At 37.1% G+C, this 23,784-nt stretch overlaps 1 protein-coding gene across 1 annotated transcript in view; it reads right to left on the bottom strand.

The window, feature by feature from the left end:
- The window catches only part of kcna4 (potassium voltage-gated channel, shaker-related subfamily, member 4), a 40,384-nt gene extending 18,759 nt beyond the window's left edge, over window positions 1-21,625 (bottom strand). The window contains exon 1 of the mRNA XM_065267709.1: window positions 17,909-21,625. Within this exon, the coding sequence (XP_065123781.1) occupies window positions 19,124-21,106 (1,983 nt within the window). The 5' untranslated portion in view covers window positions 21,107-21,625 and the 3' untranslated portion in view covers window positions 17,909-19,123. The remainder of the gene's footprint in view (window positions 1-17,908) is intronic.
- Between the last annotated feature and the right edge of the window lie 2,159 nt (window positions 21,626-23,784).

Here is a 23,784-nt window from a genome sequence, read left to right on the forward strand (position 1 = left end):
ACATCAATAATGCTTTACCTGACACTATCTGTTGCAAGAATACTCGGTTCTGTCGAATGCACCGAGGCATAACATGATGCATTTCGTGTTTGGTTATTGCAATTTGTGACAGATGAATAAATACTCTCAGGGCTCGAGATGCCATTTACATTAGCAGTCATACTAATAAAACTAAATAAACTGACATTGGTTGGATCGCATGTGGCTGCATACATTGTGACTATTAGAAGAAAGCAGATAAATTGGATTTCAAGTTTCAGCGCAATTCGAAGAACTAAGCATTCAATAAAAAAACAAAAGTCGCTTTGAAATGTGAAGGTTTTTTTTGAGCAATTTAAGAGGCAAATTTCTGGTATTCTTAGATCAAAGCAACATCATGAATATTAGCATTACCAAAAGCTCTTGAGACTTTATTGCCTCCAATGCCTAGCAATGACGTTAATAATTTTGTCTCCATATGGTTCAATTAAATAAAACAAATAAAAGTAAACTGCAAAATAAATGTGCAGATTACTTGCATACATTCTTTTTTTTTAGGACCATGTCTGAAATGTCTGGTTTTATTTGATTTTGAAAGAATATTTGGGGGATTATTGCAAACATGTCAGTGTGGTGTAACCGGTCTGTGTCAATTGGTGTAACTAGTTTTTAAAATGAAAAGATAAATATTAAATGTGGAATAAAATATAATCATCTAGTTTAGTGTAATATGATTTTTTACATACATTTTTACATAATTTTCAGCATTTGTCAGGACAACAAAAACACATTAAAATTTACATTTAGAAATAACTAGTAAAGTTATATTTGAAATGTATTATTATTATTATTATTTTGATGATTACACTTACATGCCATCAAGGTGGATAAAATATTTCATATTTTTCATTCGTTGGCACAATTGGCGGTTACACCATTTGACATTTTCATGTTCATTCAGTCTTAACTTTCCTAAAAATGGCTGCAAATGTAAATAAAAATTTGCAGAAAATTAACATAAGAATGTGCATTGAAATACACAAGAAGTTTTTTTTAATTTCTTAGAATATCTCACCTTGCCAAACCGTGTTTTTACTGACCCTACAACATTTCTTCCTTCTTTGCTGACTGGAAATCTATTCTGGTCTCATAGACTACATTACATAAAAGCTGCTTCATCTACACTGGTATTTCAAGGACAAGAGTATTTCTGAAGTTAGCCAAATTTCCCTTGCACAAATTCACCATGAGCACAGCAATCCATTTTTCAAGTTGAACTCCAGACAGCTACTGTATATGTGGTGAAAGACACAAGCAAGATGGAAATTGTAATGTCTCCAAAGAGAGAAACTACATCTACTGGAAGTCAAGATTGGAGATTTGTTCTCAATGCCACATTAATCGAGACCAATGCCAGATTGTGTTGAGACCAAGACCAGACCAGGGCCGGGTTTCCCAAAAGCATCGTAAGGCTAAGTTGATCGTAAAAACGATCGTACGAATCATCTTAAAATTACGGGCCGTTTCCCAAAAGCTTCGTAACTTAAGTGTCACTTGAAAATCATCGTAGATCTACGAGTGGTCTGGAGTAATCATTCATTCATAAGTGCATCGTAAGACAACAGAGTTACAAGGTCACCTACAGGACAACCAGCAAATTGCACTCCTGCAATGACGATAATGTAATGTTTTCAATGTAGGCTATATTTATTTATTGGGTCCGTCTTTGTTTATTTTATATTAAATATATAATATAATATATTTAAAATTCAAATGAGAAATCAAATTTAAATGGCTAAACATACATTTATAAAGAAGGAAAAGGTATTTTGTACAAGTTGGTAAAAGTTTTTTTGTATTTTGGTAAAAGTTGGTTTAGCTAATTGATAAATAGTTCATACCGATTGCTGCTATAATTAATCTAAACATTGTTTTGAAGTGAAATGGCATCTGATTAAGGAAACCAAATAAATATGTACGGTACAATGCAATAATCCCTAATAATGAATAAACATAAAAACTAATAATAATAATAATCTAAACTATTACATAAAATGCAGAAGGCATTTCGCAGTGGGACGAGTCCTAACTACATACGGAAAAGAATATTTCATTATGCACAAATTATTAAAACATTTTAATAATTTTAAACAAATAATTGTTTAATGACTATATTTTATAATATTAAGTCATCAAACAATAATGAAAAATATTATAAAAAAACATTAGTGCACATCGCTGAAGATCATTATCCTAAACAAGCTTCTGCTACAAATTCGAGTCATTCTATTGGTGACATTTCAGCACTTGACAAACGGATAGCGACACGTAAGTAGCACTTAAAACCCAGCTGCGAGCGATCGTTTAACGTGCATCTTTGGGAAACGACAACCCAGTCTCCTGAGGTTGCGTATAAATAGCACGAAGTGTAAAACTCGTGCAATACATACGCCAAATTCCACTTTGGCGTGCATATGATACGCAAGTCCTTCCCATTCACTTAAACGGGGCATCTTTTTTTGTCGTTTTATTTATTGGTTTCTCAATTTTTTTCTGTTTTTTAAACCATTTTCGCTTGGGTTTAGGGTTAGATTTTAGATTTGCTTAATGAGGTTATTTAATATACAGGTTTCTCAATGTTTTTGTCCATATTTAAGCCATGGTCGCTTGGAGTTGGGGTTAGAGTTGGGGTTTGGGTTAGGGTGTCATTTTTATATAACAAAAAGTTGTTCTAACCCTAAACCCAAGCGAAAATGGTAAAAAAATAGCAAAAAAATTGAGAAACCAATAAATAAAACGACAAAAAAAGATGCCCCGTTTAAGTGAATGGGAAGGACTTGCGTAACATATGCACGCCAAAGTGGAATTTGGCGTATGTGTTGCACGAGTTTTACACTTCGTGCTATTTATACCCATTTTTAGGAGACTGGAGTAGCTCGTAAAAAGCGCTCTTAAGAGCTAAGTTCAATCGTTATCGGGAAACCCGGCCCAGCTCTCCTCAAACTCATCTTAAAGGTAAGAAAACTCCAACCTTAATAACAGTATGATAAATAATATATAAAATATTACACTGAAACACAACTGGGTGTTGCTGCACAACACTTGCTATACAATATAGATTTGTTTGGAAGTATTTTAATCCCAATCTCAATCAATTCTTGTTTATTAAATGTTTGTATAAAATCATGTTTGCAATCGTGTATTTGTTACAAGCTCTCTTGCGAAATTACTTAATTATATCAGTTGTTGTAATACAAAAACAATATCTTCTTTGCAATCATATCTTGAATTTTGTAGGCATTTGTATTAATTTTGTTGTCATTTTGGACACAATCCCCCATTCATTTCTGACCAAACGAAAAGAAATCAAATTAGAAAAAGTTATTGATTGCATTTGTAGGAGTTTACAGTTTATATGAAGAGTTTAGTTGCAAAAACGAGATAACTCCGTTTTTAACATTTTTGTCAAAACATGTTTATTATTATGTTATCATGTTATTATTTTGTTTTATGGTGCTACTTAACTGTATTTTTTAAGTTATGAAGGTTTAAATCAAAACAAACCAACTGCAGTTGAATTGATATTAATTGGAATGCACAACCAAAAAACGAGATTAACTCTTCATATGTATAAATAAAAATTTTTTTTAACTCTAAAATACTTCGGAATTACAGAAATAAAATAAGTGTATGCATTTCATGTTTTTTCATGTCCATGTGTATTTACCAGCACAATTTTACATACACTGAATGACATTGATGTTTGCTGAGGATGCACAACAAGAGACATTAAGTAATTTGTATCTCATTCTAAAAACATTTAATTCTGACATTTTTTTGTGGCCAAACCCTTTAAATTGAACAATGCCCATAATCATGATCATGAGGTTATGTAATAGTGTAATCGTCATTAGCCTAAGACGGAATATACAGGAAAAAGTGGCAGTCACACACACACACATTGTGTCAGTGTGGTTAATTGTGCTAAGCTGGGGCGAGAGGGTTTGCATTATTTAAGCGACAGGGAGAAACTTGTCAAAATCCATGTGAAAAGAGGGCAGCAGCTGCCGTGATGAGCTGAGTTTGGGGAACAAGCCTTCTCTCTAGCAGTGAGGAGTAGGAAAGCACTTAAGTGCTCCACATGTTGCATGCAGCAAAGCCCGGGGGACCAGCAGAGATATCATGAGCCAAATCGTAGTGTCTGCCACACTGTTATGAATATGGAGGCACCATAAACAATGCTCAGGTAACAAAGCAAAAAGACACAGCAGTATTGAGCCTGATGGAGGGGAAAAATCCCTGCATCCTCCAACACATATTTTCCAGCTAAAACAAAACCTCACAAAAAGAAATCGTTGTTCCAATAAAGCTAGAAGCATTTCCTCTCTCACACACATACATACGGGTTCATTTCACTAAATCAGTAAGGACATCTAGACTGTTTTCACACCAGACTAATGATATTTCTATAACCTAACCCTCAATATTACATCGACGGCAAACATGATTCGTTCGATGAATCAACCTCTTTTTAAAATGTAAAATGTCTTCACAAATCAGTTATATTTTACTATATTTGTGTGGACACTTTAAAAATTGGAAACATGCACTCACACATACACAGTAAACGCACCGACACTTAACTCTGGATAGATTTTAGCTAAGGTTTCCATGGCAACATTAACATTTCCACCCCCAAAGAAGCTAAAACAGTTATACAGATATAGAAAGACTGTTACAGAGAGACAGAGAGAGAGAGAGAGAGAGAGAGAGAGAGAGAGAGAGAGAGAGAGAGAGAGAGAGAGAGAGAATGTAAGGGAATGAAAGACTCTTCCTAAATTCCTGCAGACAGATCTGTAGGGGGAAGTCAATCATCTCACTAGGGCTCATCTGTCGTCTGAATGGGGAAGAAAGAGGTTTTATTTAAAAGAATATGCAACGTCTGCAAACACCTTTTGACAGAGATTGCATTTGATAGTGATATAATGCACCCACATACTAAAACTGTCATTATTAGAATAGCAAATAATTTTTTTAATGTTCTAGGAAAACATTGTATTGTAGCTCTCTCTGTTATTTCACAAAAAGCAAATGCACACTAAACATTTGTTCACAGAACAACGAAATAAAACAAACTAAACGCTCTCACGAGCCAAGATAGATCCTTTAACCCATTGCAACAGAACTATAAATAATAATAATAAAAAACATTAATCCACTTTTATGCCGATAGCAGAGTGGTTATCTCCACAGAGAGACAGGATGTGCTGGTTAATTCCAAATCTTTAAACTGCAGTTTCACAGCCTGATCTCTGGGGGCAGCATGACGAGCTAATTAAAGCACAGGAAACCCACCAAGATAAACATGCAGAGCGGAGGAACTATCACAACAATAAAGATTTCCTTACACACCACCGAGGAGAAATTGAAATGGTTGTAAAGTAGACAGCGCCAAGTAATAACACTTTATACACCAAAATTATTTACTCTGAAGGAATCTGAAGTTGAAAGACTATAATAATGATAATGTATAATAGAAGTCATGCAGGAAACGCAAGGACTTGTTTAAAGTATAAAGAGGCTACATTTGCAGCATGGTACTCCGGTTACAGTTCAGCAGTTTCCGTGCTGTTTCCAAGTGTGTGGATGTCAGAAGGTCACTGACTCCCAGTTGGCTTAGCTGTCTGGTTGTAACACCAAACAGAGCAGGAATTACATTTGGGCATAGCCAGTCCCGTTTGTAATTCCTAACTCCTGATGAGAGTGAGCGTGCTGTGTAGACGTTCTATAATGCAAAGCAAGGCCACAGCACCTTCCCAGGACACTACAGTGTCACATCGTGAAAGATGGCATTTTTAGCAAGGTTAGACAGTGAAATAAGGTGGCAAGAATGGTGAAGAGTAAATTACTGTTCCCAGTGGTTGTTGTATAAGAGTGCATTGGGATAAGTGTCTTTGCACTGAAAATGCACTGCATTGAAACTAATAACAAACATCAAATTTGTTTAAGATGCACTGTTTAAAAATCTTGCAACGGCATTGATTCTGAAATATGTTCTGTTAAAGTAACGTTCAAAGGATTAGTCAATTTTCTTAAAAAAAATCCATATAATTTACTTAACACCATGTCATCCAAAATGTTGATGTCTTTCTTTGTTCAGTCGAGAAGAAATTATGTTTTTTGAAGAAAACATTCCAGGATTTTTCTCATTTTAATGAACCTTAAAGGACCCCAACACTTAACTCAACACTTAACAGTTTTTTAAACGGAGTTTTAAAGGACTCTAAACGATCCCAAACGAGGCATAAGGGTCTTATCTAGTGAAACGATTGTCATTTTTGACAAGTACAATAAAAAATATGCACTTTTAAACCACAACTTCTCGTCTATCTCCGGTCCTGTGATGCGCCAGCGTGACCCCACGCAATACGTCATGATGCCGAGCAGGGGCGCTGCTAAGGATTTTGGGCCCCATGAAAAGAATCTTGACAGGGCCCCCAACACAGCGGAGACTTTTCTCATATTAATTTACATAAAATCATGCACTTTTATGGTATTTTGACTACCAATGGGGTGAGAAAATTTTACTTGAATTCAGTGTTTAAGAAAAAAGAAATATTATTTTAAAAAAAATGTTCACCCCATTGGCAGATCATTTTGCTTGTTTTGAGGACAATTTCACTTAAATTGTATATTCATTTGTCTTAAAACTAGACTTATTTTCTTAGGTCATTTTGCTCATCAAGTAAAAGCATCTCAATTTAAGAATTTGTAGATATTTCTACTTAAAACAAGACAAAAATACTAAGTAAGAAAGTCAATTTTTGCAGTGTTGAACGTTTAACTAAAACTGTGTATTGTTATTTTTTCCAGCGTTTTCTTGACCTAACATGGGGAGAAAATTGAGTTCCCTTATCATGCACTTTTAACACTAGAACGGCCACCAGCAGTCATTTTAACCGTAACATTTAAACTTATGCATTGCAAAAAATTATTTTCAAGAAAAACAATTCTTAGTATTTTTTTTCTTGTTTTCAGTAAAATATCAAAAAATTCTTAAATTAAGATGCTTTTACTTGATGAGCAAAACGACCCAAGAAAATAAGTCTAGTTTTTAGACCAAAAATATTACATTTAAGGGATTTTGTGCATAAAACAAGCAAAAAAATATGCTAATGGGGTAAGCAAATTTTTCTTGAATTTTTCTTGAATTTAGTGTTTCAGAAAAATGTTCAAGATTTTTTTGCTTACCCCATTGGCAGATTTTGGCAGATTACCCCATTGGCTTGTTTTATGCACAAAATCACTTAAATTTAATATTTTTGGTCTAAAAACTAGATACATTTTCTTGGGTCGTTTTGCTCATCATGAAAAAGCATCTTTATTTAAGAAATGTTAGATATTTTTACTGAAAACAAGACAAAACTACTAAGAATTTTTTTCTTGAAAATCATTTTTTGCAGTGTGGTAATTATCTTTAACACTAGAATGAACAAGGCGTCATTTTGACCGTTTTGAAATTTGCATAGTCAATAACTTTGTCTAAATAAATCATAAAGCCTTGCTGCTCCCTGAATTTTCCTAAAACTACATGCATTTTCATTAAAACTAGTTTAAATATTTATTGTGTGAATAAAAACAGAAATATAATCATTTCTATGTATAACGTCCACAGGCATTCATTTTGCGCTGTTTAAATTGAGTTTTGCCAAGTTGATATTTTGCCGGCGCTATAAGTGAAGTCAAGCTGTGTTGCCTGGATTATACAATTTTGGCGGACTGAACCATTTTATGATAATTGAGAGGGGGGAAAGGGGCCCACGGACGTTTGTGTTTCCTAAACAAATACATTTTTTTGATACCAGGAAACAGCAAATAGAATAATTTAAAGTTAATAATTTTTACTATTAAATATTTTTTTAGCACCACAATTTTGGGGGCTTCTCTGGGCCCCCTCTTACTCGTGGGCCCCGAGAATTGTCATTGTTTACCCCCCCTTTACAGCACCCCTGATGCCGAGGTCACACATGACATATGCAAAACTATGCCCCAGTGTATACAAGTGTGGAAAAAGAGGACCGTTCTGACATTGTTGTATGTGGAATAATACTAATTAATATTTTTGCAACCATGCAAGTTCTCATAAATTAAGTGGGCAATAGATTTTTCAGACACCCCACTAATTAAATGCAGCAACAATTTTCTACATAATGATGCTGTAGCTCCAGTTAAAGCTCCACTGTGTAGGATATACTCCCATCTAGCGGTGAAAGTCTATATGACAAGCAACTGAATATTACTTTCTAGCCCCCCCCCATTCGGAACGCGTTTTAACTCGTACGGCGGCCCGGCCGTGTCAAGCCAAGGTTAACATGGCTTCCAGTAGCTACAAAGCAAAAGCAATGGACGCAAACTAATATTATGTCAAAGTACAATGCTTATGTTTTAAGTAAACGTTACATGTCCGTGTATATGTAAGAGCTTTCTCTCATATTGGTGAAAAAAGATCGCGCAACTTTCACACGCTTGTAAAATGAAACGAAAGACGCGCAGATCAGACGCTTTTATCAATGAAAGGCTAAAAATAGGGCTGTCACCGTGTGTTTGTGCTAGAGGTCAGAAAAGATGAAAAACATTTATCTCAGTACCTCAGATTACATAAATGGGCGGAGAGACGGCGTGTGGCTGTTCGAACACATTAAACCACATGCATGTTTACACTAACAAGTGTTATGCATAATCATGCTAAAGTTAGCCAAGGAACTATAAAACTTCAAGTTTACAACATGGACTGTATAGATGTAAACGAATATGCTGAATTACCTGTGGAGAAGATATAAAGTGCAACTTCAGTGTCCCTTGAGCCCCATCTTGGAAAACTAACTCCAATAGTGACTTTGGTCTTGATGTTTTTCCTGTCACGTTGTCGTTTAAAATCCCCGTTTCGCTTCCTTGGCGATTTGTTTTAATGTCCTCGAGAATATGTCTTCAACAGGCTTTCAAATCAAAGCATTAGATCGCAGGTTCATCACGGTGTGCGGCTGTTGTAAAATCCGAAGGATTCAGCTACGCAGGTCACAGGCTGGATACGTCATCAAGCCTGGTTTATTTAAATTAACTGAGCATTACATTCGCAAGTCATACGCATATTACATCAATTTACAATTAACTAAGAATAATTGTCAGCTTTATAATTGTTAATATTTTGAAATAAGACTGTCTTGATGACGTATACCGCCTACACATGCAACCTCCGGAGGCTTCAGCTATCGGCCAGCGTGAGTGTAGAGTGAAAGCGCGAAAGGCGGAGCTTGAATTTCAGGAATGTCCCTCGTCGGCGAATGTATTTCAAAGATGGAGGCACAACATGGATTCAGCCAGAGAGCGCTTCGACGGTATGCATTTTAAATAGCAGATTCTACACTTACGAGAATACTTTGATTAGTGGGTGGGAAGTAATTACACATGAATGAGCACATACTTTTGAAAGAAAACATGGGTTTTTGTTAAGATTAAACTCAATAAAGTACACAGTAGAGCTTTAAAAAAAATGTGCACAATTTTAAAATGTTGAGCTATAAATAACAAAAATAGCTTTATGAGTAGCTTATATATTCTACGGTATACATTTGTTGCTGAACATATTGGGTGTGAAGCAGGTCTACGACTCGAGTGACAGATTGGCAGATAAGGATAAAAAGTGATGGTCATAAAAAAATACATTAACTGACAGAATAGAGCGAGGTAATTTTAAAGTCACCTTTCACAAGTTCGCAAAGAGAAACATTTTCCATGTTTGAAAGTAAACAAGAAACTATGTAAGGAAAAATTGACAACGTGCCATTGAATTATAAGAAAATAATACACACCAAGGTGGTAATGTGATGCGAAGCAGAAAATTATTATTTTCAAATAATTTAAAGGACCGGAGTCAATTATTACCACGGTAACCACAAACATTGCTCTGGTGCCTATTTTTTTGACAAGATAGATGTGCAGTTTACACAAAAATGATAAACACCCATGGAAGATTTCTCAGCCAATCAGAATAAAGCTTTTAAGAGACCCGTGGTATAAAATCAGATAAACAATGCCTGATAATTTACAAAAAAACTATGCATTTGCAGTGTCTGTGTTTATAAACTAAAATACATTCAAATAAATCTTAATTGCTTTAACTCATTTAATCCTTTATGCGTTCTTAATTTTTGTGTCATTGTTTGCATTGACGTGCAATTACATATGCTAATCAATAGTAGGCGATGTTCACGGGCATATATCACAGTATCAAGGCAAAAGCAGCTTGTTGTGTGCGTGTTGGAGAAGCATAAGCAGTGGTAGAAGGGAAATAAATAGTAACTTTGTTGCACCTTGAGTTGTTAAAGGTTTAGTCAATTTTCTTAAAAAAAGAATCTAGATAATTTACTCACGACCATGTCATCCAAAATGTTGATGTTTTTCTTTGTTCAGTCGAGAAGAAATTATGTTTTTTGAGGAAAACATTCCAGGATTTTCCTCATTTTAATGGACTTTAATGGACCCCAACACTTAACACTTAACTCAACACGTAACAGTTTTGTTCAACAGAGTTTCAAAGGACTCTAAACTATTCCAAACGAGGCATAAGGGTCTTATCTAATGGAATGATTGTCATTTTTGACAAGAAAAAAAACATGCACTTTTAAACCACAGCTTCTCGTCTATCTCAATCCTGTGACACGCCAGCACGACCTCACGTAATTGCGTAGTGACGTAGAGAGGTCACGTGTTACATATATAAAACGCACATTTGCGGACCATTGTAAACAATAAACTGACACAAAGACATTAATTAGTATCATTCAACATACAACAACGTCGGAACGGTCCTCTTTCTCCACACTTGTAAACACTGTTGCGTAGTTTCGCATACATCATCCGTGACCTCTTGACGTGATGCCGTATTGCATGAGGTCGCCCAGGCGCATCACAGGACCAGAGATAAATGAGAAGTTGTGGTTTAGAAGCGCATGTTTCTTATTTTTCTTGTCAAACATGACAATCGTTTCGCTAGATAAGACCCTTATGCCTCGTTTGGGATCGTTTAGAGTCCTTTTAAACTCCGTTGAAAAAACTGTTAAGTGTTGAGTTAAGTGTTAAGTGTTGGGGTCCATTAAAGTCCATTAAAATGAGAAAAATCCTGGAATGTTTTCCTCAAAAAACATAATTTCTTCTCGACTGAACAAATAAAGACATCAACATTTTGGATGACATGGTGGTGAGTAAATTATCTGGATTTTTTTTAAGAAAATGGAATAATGTTTTAAATAAGATTTTTTTTGGAGAGTTGCGCATCTGGCTACACCTTTGGGTATGGCATGGGGTATGCATCTATGTGTAGGCTACACTGTCTCTTGTCTGGCACTGTGTGCACTAGGTTACACACATTACTTTTTCTTGCTTTATGTAGTCAAGTGTCTCAATGTAGCATCATGAAGAAACATTGTCTCATTTCACTATGTACTGCACTACTATACATGGTTGAAAGAACAATAAAGCTGCTTCTTGCCTTCTTCTTTCTAAGTACATTTTATACATTTTGCACTCTTTTATGAATTTCAATAAGTCTGTGTGTTGAGGAAATTCAGGCAGTGTTTTTCCTTTGAAGTTACTTCATATTAGTATTCAGGAGACATTAGGGAAAATGTTTTAAGAATCCCAAAACAGCATTTTAAAAAGTTACTGAATCAACCGAACAACCGAATTGAATTGGATAGTTTTTTAAATTACAAATAAATACTTTTGAATTTAATTATAAATTAATAAAGAAATCTAACTGATGTGTTTCAAACCTAGAAATTCACACTCCTAATAATCCCTATATAAATGTATAGCGCTACTAAAATGTTTGGTAACACGTTACTTGAAGGGATGTTCGTAAGACTGACATGACACCTTCATAATCATGACATGACACATGTCATGAACATGAAGGAGATTTTTTATGCACATTTATGACAACTGTAATTAAGTGTCATTAGTTCAATTATGTCATTTTCAATGCAAAGATAACATTGAGATGTCTTTGTTATGACAACTTGACATAAACCAATACATCACAATTTGTCATGACATAACTTGACATTACCAAGAAAACATAACTGACCACTTTTTACAAGTGATACAAATATAATTTGTCATTAAAATGTCATTAAGTGTTAATACTCTGTCAAATTGTTTTATAACAGTTTCATGAATATTCTTTAGTTCATAATGTTTTTTTTTTTGTTTACTCCAGGTGTTTAAGAAACAAAATCAATAATCCAACAATAACAGTAGAATAATGGGTTTATATAGCTCGAAAAATATTAAATTTTTTTAGTTTTTTAACTAACTTCCGCTGTGTGAAGAAGAACTAGTTCTGTTAGTTGTCAGTTTTTTTATTTTTTGCACACATACATAACTTTAATCTTTTGACGTGTTTGTTGCATTTTGTTAAGGTATTTGAAATTATTAACACTTTATAACATTTAAATGACAGTTTAATGTAATTAAGTTAACCCATAAAGTTAGGTTGTTTTTTAAGGTTGATAATTATTCTGCTATGTCTTGTTTATGACAGATTTATGACAAGGTATGATGTATTGGTTTTCTGTCAAGTTGTCCTAACAAAGACATCTTAAACAATGTCATCTTTGCATTAAAAATGACATAATTCAACAAATGACACTTAATGAGAGTTATCATAAACATGCATAAAATCTCCTTAATGTTCATGTGTCACGTCTTGTCATGATTATGAAGGTGTCATGTCAGTCAAATGTTTATATTAAGAAAACTTTGATGGATTTTTTTATTTGATTTTATATTACATATTGCTACTATGTAACACTATTCATCATTGATTGCAATAAACATAAACAAATAAACTTGAAAACTTGTGACTGTAAAATTTTTGCTTAACTTTTTTTAAACATCAAATTCTTGTCATTTCGCCAAGATCTGGCATCTGTGTTGTTCAGCTTTAACTGTTTAGCATATTCAGTAGTCTGTAAGCATCAGTAATTTCACCACAACAAAGAACAAGATTTACTCTGCGCAGAATTAAATTAGAATAAATATTCCTACACTGAATCACTGCCATTCTGAAAAAAATTATCAGCAAAATGAAAGCAAATATGAAAGTAAACTCAGGTAACCATGCACTTGCTCAGGGTAAAACACAATAGTAGGTCAGTTGAAGGGCAAACCTGTTGTAATTCCAATAAAAAAATGCTTGTTATTATTAATTTCCTTTTTTAACACATATGTAATGTGGTCCTTTGTATAAGCAGCGTTTTGGAATTGGCTTTCATGTACTTCATGTTAGATGTGAATGGAAATGACAATCATTACGTGCTGACCTCTGCTGAGGTCGAGAAGTTTGTTAGGTTCCAATTTCTTGCGTCCTGTCTTAGGTCTCTCATCAGAGGGGTCAGTCGTATTTGTCCAGACAATCCTCTCTGACCCTATGGGTGTAAGCCGTCAGATAAGAGAAACACAACCCAACGAGACAGAACTGCTCATCAACACACACATCCTGCCCTACACTGCCCTGCCCTGCGGGAGTATTATTAAACCCTGAAGGGAAATGTTTTTGTCTATGTGTGTGCGTGTGCCCATGACAAGTCAACATCGCAAACAAACGGCGCAGAGGGAGGTGCAATGAGATGCTGACAGCACAGGAGCGACTCTTATGTGTCCTTATGGAATATAAAAAGGAGAAATGTACAGGCGTTTGTTTATAGAGCCCAGCCTTCCACACAAACAGGTACAGAGTCTGCCAAGAACACACTTTATTAAAATAAAGGTGCTAAAAACATTGCCATAGAGAAAATGTCTTTTGCTGAATGGTTCCATTAAGAACATTTAAAAGTTTTTTTGTAAAGAAAAAAGGTTCTTTTGATTATATAATGTATGAAGGAATTGGTTGTTGCACAAAACACATATCCTCCCACCCATACGATTGCTTTGGTCATTTGTCCATTTCACTAAAAACGACCAATAGATGCATTTAGTAAATTAGCGCCTCTACCGGCAGCAGGTGAAACTTAATATATTAAGAGTATAAAATTATATTTTGGGGTATCATTTTGCTATGATGACATGTACTGGAATAAGATTTTCAATCTAAACCGCCAGGATTAATTGTATTCTATTACACATTACACTATTCAGGCATTTAGGGCAAATAACATACCCATTTATTTATTATATAATATAAACACAGCATAAAAAGTCACAACTTTTTAAAAATATACTTAAAATATTCCAAGTGTACCGAGGTCAAACGATCGATTTATTTGAAGAAAAGATGCAAAAGTGATGACAATCCGCTGTAAATATCAGATCCGGTGTGGACTGATTTAAAAACTGCTGCCAGAAGAAGCAATGATACGTCATCTACGATTGTGAAAAGGAATTGGCTCTCGTGTGTCTCGTGACCGATCGCTTCATTACGTCAGCTAAAAATGTGAAGTGCTATTGGCTCTTGTGAGCGACTACGTCATGCTGGTTTATGTTTGAATGAGATCTGACTGTGCGTTCTTCAAATATAAAGTAATCGTATGGCTTCAGTTCGCAAGGTTTGCAATACGAATGGTTTGTAATACTTTTATACTGTTTTATGCAATAAATACCTGACTGTACTTTTACTTGAAGTTGCGTCTTGTGTTTTATATGGTTAAGAAGTGGTAGGGTTTAGGGTAAGGGTGAAGGTGGGGTTAGATGCTCCAAAATATCTTTAAAACCATAAATGTTTATAAAAACTGTTTCTACATTTACAAATTTATAAAATTAAATGTGTCTTATCAGATGTATAATGCAAAAACCTTAAAACGTAACAACAGGTTGTAAAAGCTACTGCCGCTAGAGGACACTGATCCCTTAATATTTCACTTTACGTCTTAATAAGGTGCTTGCACAAACGACCTATGAGGTCGTGATATTATGGAAGACAGTCTAAAAAAATTAGGGCACTGCTGTGAAGAACTTTATAAGCATCTGTTTTATGATGGTTACTGCTGAACTGGGTGCTGGTCTTACTGGTGCATCAATACTGCCACCAGCAAAGCATGCTGGTATTTATGGCGAAGCAGACTAGGAATCTCTTAATGGTAAAGATATATAAAAATCCTGGTGGGGAGCAAACCTACATCCCATGCTGGGAACCAGCAGTATTGAGAACAACATGCACAGGTGACCAGAACTGCTGGTCTTTTAAACAGGGTAGTCATTGTGTGTGTATTCCAGGAAAATATGAGTATATAAAATGTAGCAAACTTGACTTAAGGGTGAAAGACCCGACTGTTAGCAACATTAAATCATTCCATGAATCAGCTCTTACTGAACTTTGTCTAGCCCCAGGACTCTTTGAATTAAACCACTGCTCACTTTCCAAATTAAACTCCCTTCCTGAGCAATAGTCACAAAAGGCCCTGTGATCCTACAGAATCACTTTCTACCCCTCTAAACATGCACATGTATCTCTAAGGCATGTAGATGTTATATATTGCTCTATGCAGAACAAGCTGAGTTAATTATTAGATGCATCACAATACCCATGTTTGCTGCCACACAATAAAACTAACAAAAGCAACACTTTCAGGATTTATACAGTTACACGAGTATAACTAGTACGGACTACAGGCTGTTTTTCTGCCCAACTAATTTTAACACGCGCAGCGCTGTTGCTGATACTATTCAGTTTGAGGGATAAGATGAGGGGATTATGGAGTGAAAAATCTGCCATGACAACTCAGTTTATAATCCGTAGAGATGTTTATTTTTATTATCTGATCATTTCAAAGTGTGGGTATTGAAACAAGCCAATCTCTCTGTAGTAGAGCTACACTTCTGTGTTATGCTCCACACATCACGCACAGCAGCTAATTATTGCTTCGAGTGAAGTGATGCTCATTGCTTCAGCTGGACTAATGCCACATTATTCTGCTTCTCTACACTGCTCAAATGCCAGTCTTGATATTTACAAAGTGTCAGTGTTATGGAAATGGCTATTGGTGTTGCACTGATCTATCAATATTGCAAAATGTCTTTTTTAGTCATGGCTGAGTGATATTAGGAAATCTAGTTTAATATCCATCCACTGAGGCATTGAGATATTTATGACAGCGACATTAGTGAAGGGTTTAATTGATGTACTACCCAGAATTCACACCCTGACAGACACACACACACACACACACATGGACCTGTAGGTGTGGACCTACAGTACACGTTGTGAATAAATAAAAAGCATTGACTGTACAGAACTGTAGAGTCTGCTGATTCCTTTTTCTGTTATGTCTGTCTATGATACACCTGCAGCCTGGAATACTACTTTTACAATGAGTGCAAAGGGCAAGTACTCAAAAGAAAGAAGAGGAAGACACACTGAGAGATCAAAATAATAAATGTGAGAACTGCAATACTGTTTGTGTTGTTTGGTAGCCATTTTACAAATGCAACACCTGCGCTGCAGCTTCATCATCAATAGAAAGCTGTGCCTAAACAAAAACAATGATACAAGGCAGATGTAGCTTTCAGACTGAAAAATAATACAACAACAAGGTTTAGGCCAAATTTGCTTAAAGGAAATACAGCTGGGTAAATTATAGTTCATAAACTACCCTTGAATATCAACCTCCTAATGCCGTGCAACATTACCCCTGTAAACGAGTGCCTAATAACCTGGGTTATTATGCAAATACAAGCAATATTTGTGTGTTGTTCATACTGTATTCATGAATTTTCACATTATGTGAAATCCCATAATGCCTAAAGATTAAGAAAATATCCTCATTATGCTGAATATCTCTTCACATTTTAGTATTTAAGGACAACTTATAAATAAACTAGGAATGGGAGATGCTCACACTTACTAAACAAAGACTGTTGTGTGCAAAGAAAAACAAATATATACCATATCAAAATATGAATGATAGCCTTTCTTACAAAGTGTTGGTATGTTTGTTCATGTATAACATTATTCCCTTTGTTTAGTTAAATAAATACAAATACATACAGATTAGAATGTGACATTTTAGAGTTCATTTGGTTTGGATTTATAATAATCACAATAAACCTCTACTAAACTATAAGCAGATAGAAAGCATCAGCATACTTTTACCTCAAAGGGAGCACATTATTTCAGCAATCTGATGTCATTACCAAAAATTCATCTACAAACTGCTAGACAATCTCTTTACAAATGAGAACACTGTATTTAATCATGTCAGTTTTCACATGAAGCACAAATGTATTGTTTTTTTTTGTGGTTTATACAGCAGAAGTGAGTAGTGACCTAATGTGTGATAATTGTTTATTATTAATCATCAACTATTACCACAATTTAATGACACATTTTTGTTACAAGAGCACATGGCACTTCAAAAACACAAAGCAGGTGATTATGGTAATCCAACATTGAGTGTTGCTATTTAATTTTAGTTTGGGAGGTAAACTGGTTCAGATAGATGAGGCCAAGGGAGACAATAGTTATCTTCCTGTACAGATTGTACTAAAACCACATCCTAATGACAAAATGTCAGTTTACTGGAGATTAAATGATAATTATCTTGCCTACAATAAAACAGCAACAGCAGCTATATATTATAACATCAGAAATTGAAGCTCTGAACACTTAATGAGCTATGAGGATGTTTGCATTCCAGAACGGTTAGTGTTTTCAGTTATAACAGCTCCCATGTTGCTAAACGATTTAAGATATTGTTAATATATTATTGTGAGATGAGATATAGTGTAGGTGTGGATTCAAATTCGAGGTTGTGTAAAGCCAACAATAAGCCAGCAACAAACAACACGTAAAAGCGCATGCGTAAACATTTGGGGAATTGTAAAATTAAGCGTAATAATAATATCATGATTGATGTGTAACTAAGCAAACGCTTACCTTGGCTTGTATACTGAACTGCGCATGCTCAGTGTTCATCGCGCACTCCAGGAGAACATGGATTCGTTGAGGAAAGCAGGTACTGTTGTGCATGAAATCCACTGATCTGTTGGAGTCGAGTTCAAGTTCCATTCATTTCCGTCAGCATTTTTAATAAAGGAATGCACTGTCAATTGGTAAAGGGACGAAGAAATAGTTGCATGAAACATTCCCTTGAAGTATACTCCCATAACAGTAACCTGAAAACTGTGGCCAAACTGATCCTTCAAGCCTGGTGTCGTTGACTTTGTTAGAAGATGTAAAACCGGAATTTACCATATAGTAACGTCTTACTAACGAAGGAAATAATGCAGAGTAATGTTTCACATAAAAAAGCTAAGATGATTGTTTTGTTACCCAATACTCTCAAAGGGACTGATCAAAATGACTCTGCAGCCACCATATGCACAGATAACTACACAGGGGGTTGGCTAAAAAGGTTTGACCAGAGTGTTGTATATACTGAATACTGGCATGCTGACATATTTGCCAAAATTTGATTTATGATAATATTGTATTAAGTTGTCATGCGTGCTGCTCTCCAATTAATTATTAAAATAGTAGCCTACGTTAGAATAATTTATTATTATGGGAAACTACATTGCGCTAAATTGTTTTGTCCTCAACAGTGAAGCATATATCTTTAATATTATTTCGAATCATTAATATATTTTAATTAATGTACTCCCTCTCAGCCTCCACTTCTTTCTTCTGCGTTATACTAGGAGACTATAACATAACTGATAGTGCAAACGATTTAAACGTTATTGCATAATAGCATTAGATAAGAACTCTCTTTTTCCTACAATTACTGACAAATGTAACTCATAAAGTGCCTATGCAAATTCCTTTTTCTTGCCTTCCTTTAATGAACCGGTAGGTGTTCAGTTCTGTCAACAGAACAGGTGGGCAGATAGAGACCTTTCCACGTCACATAAAGCTGGTGATTTTTGCGTTGGCTGTCACTGGATTACAGGGTACGTTTTTCTACAAAAGTAGCCACATTGCAAAAATGTTTCAGCTTAGGTCCATAACGTAATGATTATGTTAGCTTCTCTGTGCGTTTGCGCACGCGCTTATGTCTTCAAGTTGCGAGCGCGCAACCGTGCGTGCATGTGTGCTGTTAACTGATTTATTTGTGCAGTCTTCTTGATGAAAACTTCTCAACAATGTGAATCATACATCTGTCTGTAGGGTTCGTGATTGTGAACTGTTTTTTCCGCTTATGTCAGTACCGTTCCCTCTACTCGGGCTCTGCGTGTCAGCACCGCAAAGGGATTCTGTTACGCCTTCCTCCATCTCCATATACTCAGCAGCCTTGTCACCCAAAGACGACCCCGACGGGGAGCCTTTGAATTTTCTCAGAAAATCCGGAAAGTACGGACAACCCGGTGGAGGTTGTTCAACAACGGGTGTTTGATCCTCGTTATCTGTCTCTCGGTGGTAAAAGTAATTGAAGTTGGACACAATGACGGGGACTGGAAGCGCAATGGTGAGGACACCTGCTATAGCGCACAACGAGCCCACTATTTTGCCCCCGACTGTTATAGGCTTCATGTCCCCGTAACCCACCGTGGTCATGGTCACAACAGCCCACCAAAAAGCGTCCGGGATGCTCGTGAACTGTGACGAGGGTTCATCAGCCTCAGCAAAGTATACAGCGCTAGAGAACAGGATGACACCGATGACAAGGAAGAAAATAAGCAGCGCCAATTCCCGCATGCTTGCGCGTAAAGTGTGTCCGAGAATTTGGAGACCTTTAGAGTGTCGTGACAGCTTGAAGATCCTGAACACCCTGACAAGTCGTATTATTCTCAGGATCGCAAAACTCATTGTATGTTGCCCATTGCCTTGTTGTTGAGCGAGGTCTGTGCCGAGAGTTATGAAGTAAGGCAAAATAGAGACGATGTCTATGGAGTTCATAACGTTTTTGAAAAAATCAGGTTTGCTGGGGCTAGCGAAAAAACGGACAATGATCTCAAACGAGAACCAAATGATGCACACTGTCTCAACGATGAAAAAGGGGTCGTTAAATGGCGTAAATCCATTGTCTGGGTGCGTGGAATTTTTACCTGGGCTACGGAATTCTTTGTCATCCCTGAATTCTGGCAATGTTTCCAAACAAAAAATAACAATGGATATGACGATAACCAACACTGACACGACCGCAATCCCTCTGGCTGGACTTGAACTCTCTGGATACTCGAACAAGAGCCAAATCTGACGTTTGAACTCGTCCTCGGGTAGCGGCTTCTCCTCCTCCTTCACGAAGCCCTCATCCTCGCGGAACTTGAGCATTGCTTCCTCCCCGAGTTCATAAAACTTCACCTCCTCGGAAAAGATGTCAAACGGTACATTTGCGGGTCTCTTTAATCGCCCCCCTGACTGATAAAAGTATAGAATGGCGTCGAAGCTTGGTCTGTTCCTGTCAAAAAAGTACTCGTTACGCAGAGGGTCGAAGTACCTGATTCGTTTCTCAGGGTCCCCAAGCAGAGTGTCCGGGAACTGTGCGAGCGTCTTCAGCTGCGTTTCAAACTTCAAGCCCGAGACGTTGATGACAACTCTTTCGCAGCAGCCGTACTCATTGTAAACATTTTCGTACCCTGACTGAGGACGCCTGTCTGTTAAAGAAACCGTCTCCTCTTCATCATCCATGTTATAGACAAAACTCGATCTCTTGCTCCCCCTGTCCTCCTCTTCCTCCTCGCCCTCTGCCTCGTCCTCCTCTATCATTATGTCCTCCTCGGACCCTAGGAGCGCCAACTCGGACTGGCGTAGATCCCCGCCGAGTGCCGCGCGGTTCCGTCTCCAGCGCGCGACGCCTCTTTCCTTTTTTCGCTCTCTGAGAAGTTGCAGTTGTGGCTCGTGGTGTTGCTGCTGTTGCGGCTGTTGGGAGGAGGAGGAGGGGCGCGAGGCGGTCCCGGCGCTACTGTTGTTGGCATTCGTTGAAGAGGCGGTACGACTCTGATGCTGGTGGTTGTGGGGATGGCTAAAGGACCCACCTCCCTCTCCAACCGATACGGCTTCAGCTGACGCCGCCGCTGCGCGAGACTGTCTTTCCCTCTCGCGCTCTCTCTCTCTGGCACGAGCATGGGCATATCCGTAGGGCAGGTGGGTGTTGCAACCCCCGCTGTCCGCGCCCACCATTGCAAATTCCATCTTTGCAAACTATGAAACGTTTCAAAATGATGGAGCAGCAAAATCGCAGCAACTGGATGAAGAATAAGGCTAAACACGAGAAACTTTCAACACATGAAACTTCATAAATGCACTTGACTGGCACGGTTAGTGGTCCACCGCCTCACAGTATGCAATAAGTGTTCAGGCGTAGTTTGTATGGTCCTTAAATGCACTTTTGCTAGTAATTGGACTTTACAACTATAGTGAAATAACTTGTTTCTGGTGACATCATTAGTGAAATGTGCACAAGAGTCCATATGATTAGCTGGCGCGCATTTCTGTTACGCATATCCATAGGGTAACTGGATACAAGAGGAGAGAGCAGATCTTTCCGTTATGCAAGGTGCTCAGTCGCCGTAGAGACTTTCAGCACCTATGAATTCACCGATTCCCATCTCCGGTATGAGGGAGGGGTGGGGTGTAGGATTGTTCCGTCCTCTGCCCCTTCTCTGGCTATGAATGAATCACTGAACCCGTTTGACACCAGCAACAGCTGAAAAGAAAGACATGAAAATTAAAGGTGTTGTAAGATGCAAACGTTCAACACACTGTTCATCAACATGTCCTCGATGCGCTGACATCTCATCTAATCTGTGATGTTTGTGGATAGGCCTACGTGAGCAAAACAATAATAAAACTCATCAAGAACAAAGAGATAAGTCCATATCCCTGCACTGCTTAATAAATCTAACACTAACAATCAAACGATTACTATTACTAATAATGGTACACACTTATTGTTACAGGCCAGCCGAGCAAGAAGCAGGAAACAGCGCGTGATATTACTGATGCAAATTCCCTTGACAATTAATTATAAACAGTCGTCGCACGCAATTTTTCAGCCCCTCTCATGCACTCCACTTAATATCATTCGAGACACTCACATGAGAAAAAAAAAGGGTATGTCTTCGGTAGCTTCCACCCTTCATGTAAAAAGCTAGAGATGGGTGAGGATGTAAATCCCAGGTTTGTCAAAAAATCCCTCTTGCTTTGAGAATCCACATATTCCTCGACGTACCCATACGCAGAACATGACACCTCTACATTCAGGTGTGATCGCATTCGAAGGATGACAGTTTTGGCCACGGCTCGCCGCTGGGTCTTTATTCAACAGGATCTCTCATCACCTGCCCATCTCCCCTCCCAAAAAAACATGCACCGCTGCATTAAGCCTGGACTCACACTCACCAAAAAGCAGGTGCTGCTGCCGAGAGCATGCTGCGTGGCTCGATAAATCAAACGAGCAGAGTCAAAATCGAGATGTTTTAAAGTTTGAGGATGCCATGTGAAATAGCCTTAGGTAAGTATGCGCAGCGCGCATCTGTCTGCCGCTCAGTCTCGCCCGTTGACCATTGTGCTCGTGTTATTGGGTATCAGCGCTCCGCCGAGTTACGCACGTTTGCGCGGCGCTGAAAGACCTTGATCGTCCCCCAGTGGCCACGGCGGGTCACTGCGACCGCACCGGTGTGCTGCAGTTCCCAAACTTCACCAGCCCCTTTATGCGTCTGTCTGACATCCAATTCATCGCATCTACCCACCCGAGGGACCTTCTGGAGTATAGAATTATGTAGTATTGATTATAGTGAATTGATAAACTGTCAATAAACTATAGTAGGGAAGTTTCAAAAACACTAGAATCTAATCATACACTATATATTATAGTGAATACAGAAGAATACTGCATACTACCAGATGTTCTCATATGGGCACATTTAAACAAAGACAATTTTTATTGTAAAATTGGCTCTAAACTGCAACAATATAATCATTATGTTATTTTATTAATTTAAAATTATGTCATTTTTGTTATATGATTTCAAGATTATTGATGCCCAAATAAAACTGTTAAATGTTTTCCAGGTTTACTTCTATATTACCTGCTCAGCAGCATATTACTTTTATGGAGTGTTTCAAGCCCATAATTCATCAGTAGCACAGTATCTTCTTTTTGTGTTCAACAGAATAAAAGATCTCATACAGGTTTAGACCAACGTGATGTTGAGTAAACATTAAAAGGATTTTCATTTTTGGGCGAACTATCCCTTTTAATAAAACAATGGGTCTTACATACTCGCCTTTTTACAGGAGAACAATTGATCAAAATGCTTAGAGGGTTTCATTCAGGTGGCTGCATTGTGTCTGCTTTTCTTTAAGCAGATTGCACTGACCGACCTCTTTTCTGAAATGAATTTATGATTCAAATTGCCACTTTAAAGACTAAAAGAAAACTGCATTGGCCTGTTTTGAACATAGCACATTTTGTCTGTTTGCTTATGAGCATGCAGTTGGCACAACGGAAAACAGACAGAATTAATAGGGGCAATATTTTTCTTATACCAATAACTATGGGCCAGTAAAACAAGGCTATTTAGAGAGGTGACAACACAGCGAAAATAACTAATCAAATTTCTAGAAGTTCAATCAAGAACATGGCGCCTATGGTAATATTCTTCTAGGAATACATTGCTAGAAGAATCTCACAGAAACTCATGGTTACTGTCAATTTTCCTCAGTTTAATCAAAGTGCATTTTGAAAGGATGCGTATTTTTAAAGGTTGCTTTTCATTTGTAGAAATAAAAGATTGTGGGTGCTGTGGTATGGCCAATGGCTTATAATTGTTTGGCTATATGGCATTGATTGAATAGACCAGGGTCTT

This window comes from Paramisgurnus dabryanus, chromosome 2 (assembly GCF_030506205.2).
Source record: "Paramisgurnus dabryanus chromosome 2, PD_genome_1.1, whole genome shotgun sequence".
Taxonomy (NCBI): Eukaryota; Metazoa; Chordata; class Actinopteri; order Cypriniformes; family Cobitidae; genus Paramisgurnus; species Paramisgurnus dabryanus.